Raw genomic sequence first — 805 nt, 5'->3', positions numbered from 1 at the left:
CTAAGGTGGAGTCTGAAGAGGTGAGAGGTCAGATTACAGTGGTTCACCATCCCTTACAGCAGGGCTACTCAACTTAAGATGGCTCAGGGGCCACTCAGCAAAATACCAAAAGTTAAAGTGCCACAAGCTAAAAATTACGGTCCTATTTTGGACGTTGAGACAATTATGTTGTAACACACTAGTCTAAAAAAGTAAACACAGCCATATTTCTATGTATGAGGCCAAACCTCATTGAACAAAAAGATTGTCATGGAATGAATAATGATTGTGAAATGATGAAGTTTCCAAAAAAAGACTAAAATAGTTTCTTAGTGGAGATAAAATGACACCAGAAAGTATTTGTCCACACTGAAATAGAAGAAATATATTTTTCTTGGTATGACCATGACAGGCCGCATAGACATGCTGCAGGGGCCACATGTGGTTCCTTATTCGAACGGTCATTAGTTCGAATAAGGGTTTAGGTTAGGTTTAGGCATAGTGGTTAACAGTGGTTAACATTCACTTTGCTTTTTTTTTTTTTTTAAAGCAATATTTAAGTAATTTCATAAATTAGGAAACATATTTAAGAAGTAGTGAAAATAGCTGATTTACAAGCTCACTGTGAGCTTGTAGATCAGCTATTTTCACTAGTTTGGGTCCTGGGCAAATAACTCATTTCTCTTTTGGGTCTGAACCACACACACACACACACACACACACACACACACACACACACACACACACACACACACACACACACACACACACACACACACACACACACACACACACACACACACACACACAAGAGCAATGGGACATA

At 38.6% G+C, this 805-nt stretch overlaps 1 protein-coding gene across 1 annotated transcript in view; it reads right to left on the bottom strand.

Annotated features, from left to right (window-relative positions):
* Window positions 1-805, bottom strand: part of LOC308283133 (uncharacterized protein) — a gene marked incomplete at both ends in the record, with an annotated part of 11,119 nt that continues 10,314 nt past the window's right edge. The window contains one exon of the mRNA XM_080723514.1: window positions 1-12. Coding sequence (XP_080579640.1) covers window positions 1-12 — 12 coding nt within the window. The remainder of the gene's footprint in view (window positions 13-805) is intronic.

Source organism: Nannobrachium achirus, assembly GCF_963921795.1.
Source record: "Nannobrachium achirus genome assembly, chromosome: 4".
Classification (NCBI taxonomy): Eukaryota; Metazoa; Chordata; class Actinopteri; order Myctophiformes; family Myctophidae; genus Nannobrachium; species Nannobrachium achirus.
Note: the sequence above shows the minus strand (reverse complement) of the source record. Positions and strands in the feature narration are given on the sequence as shown.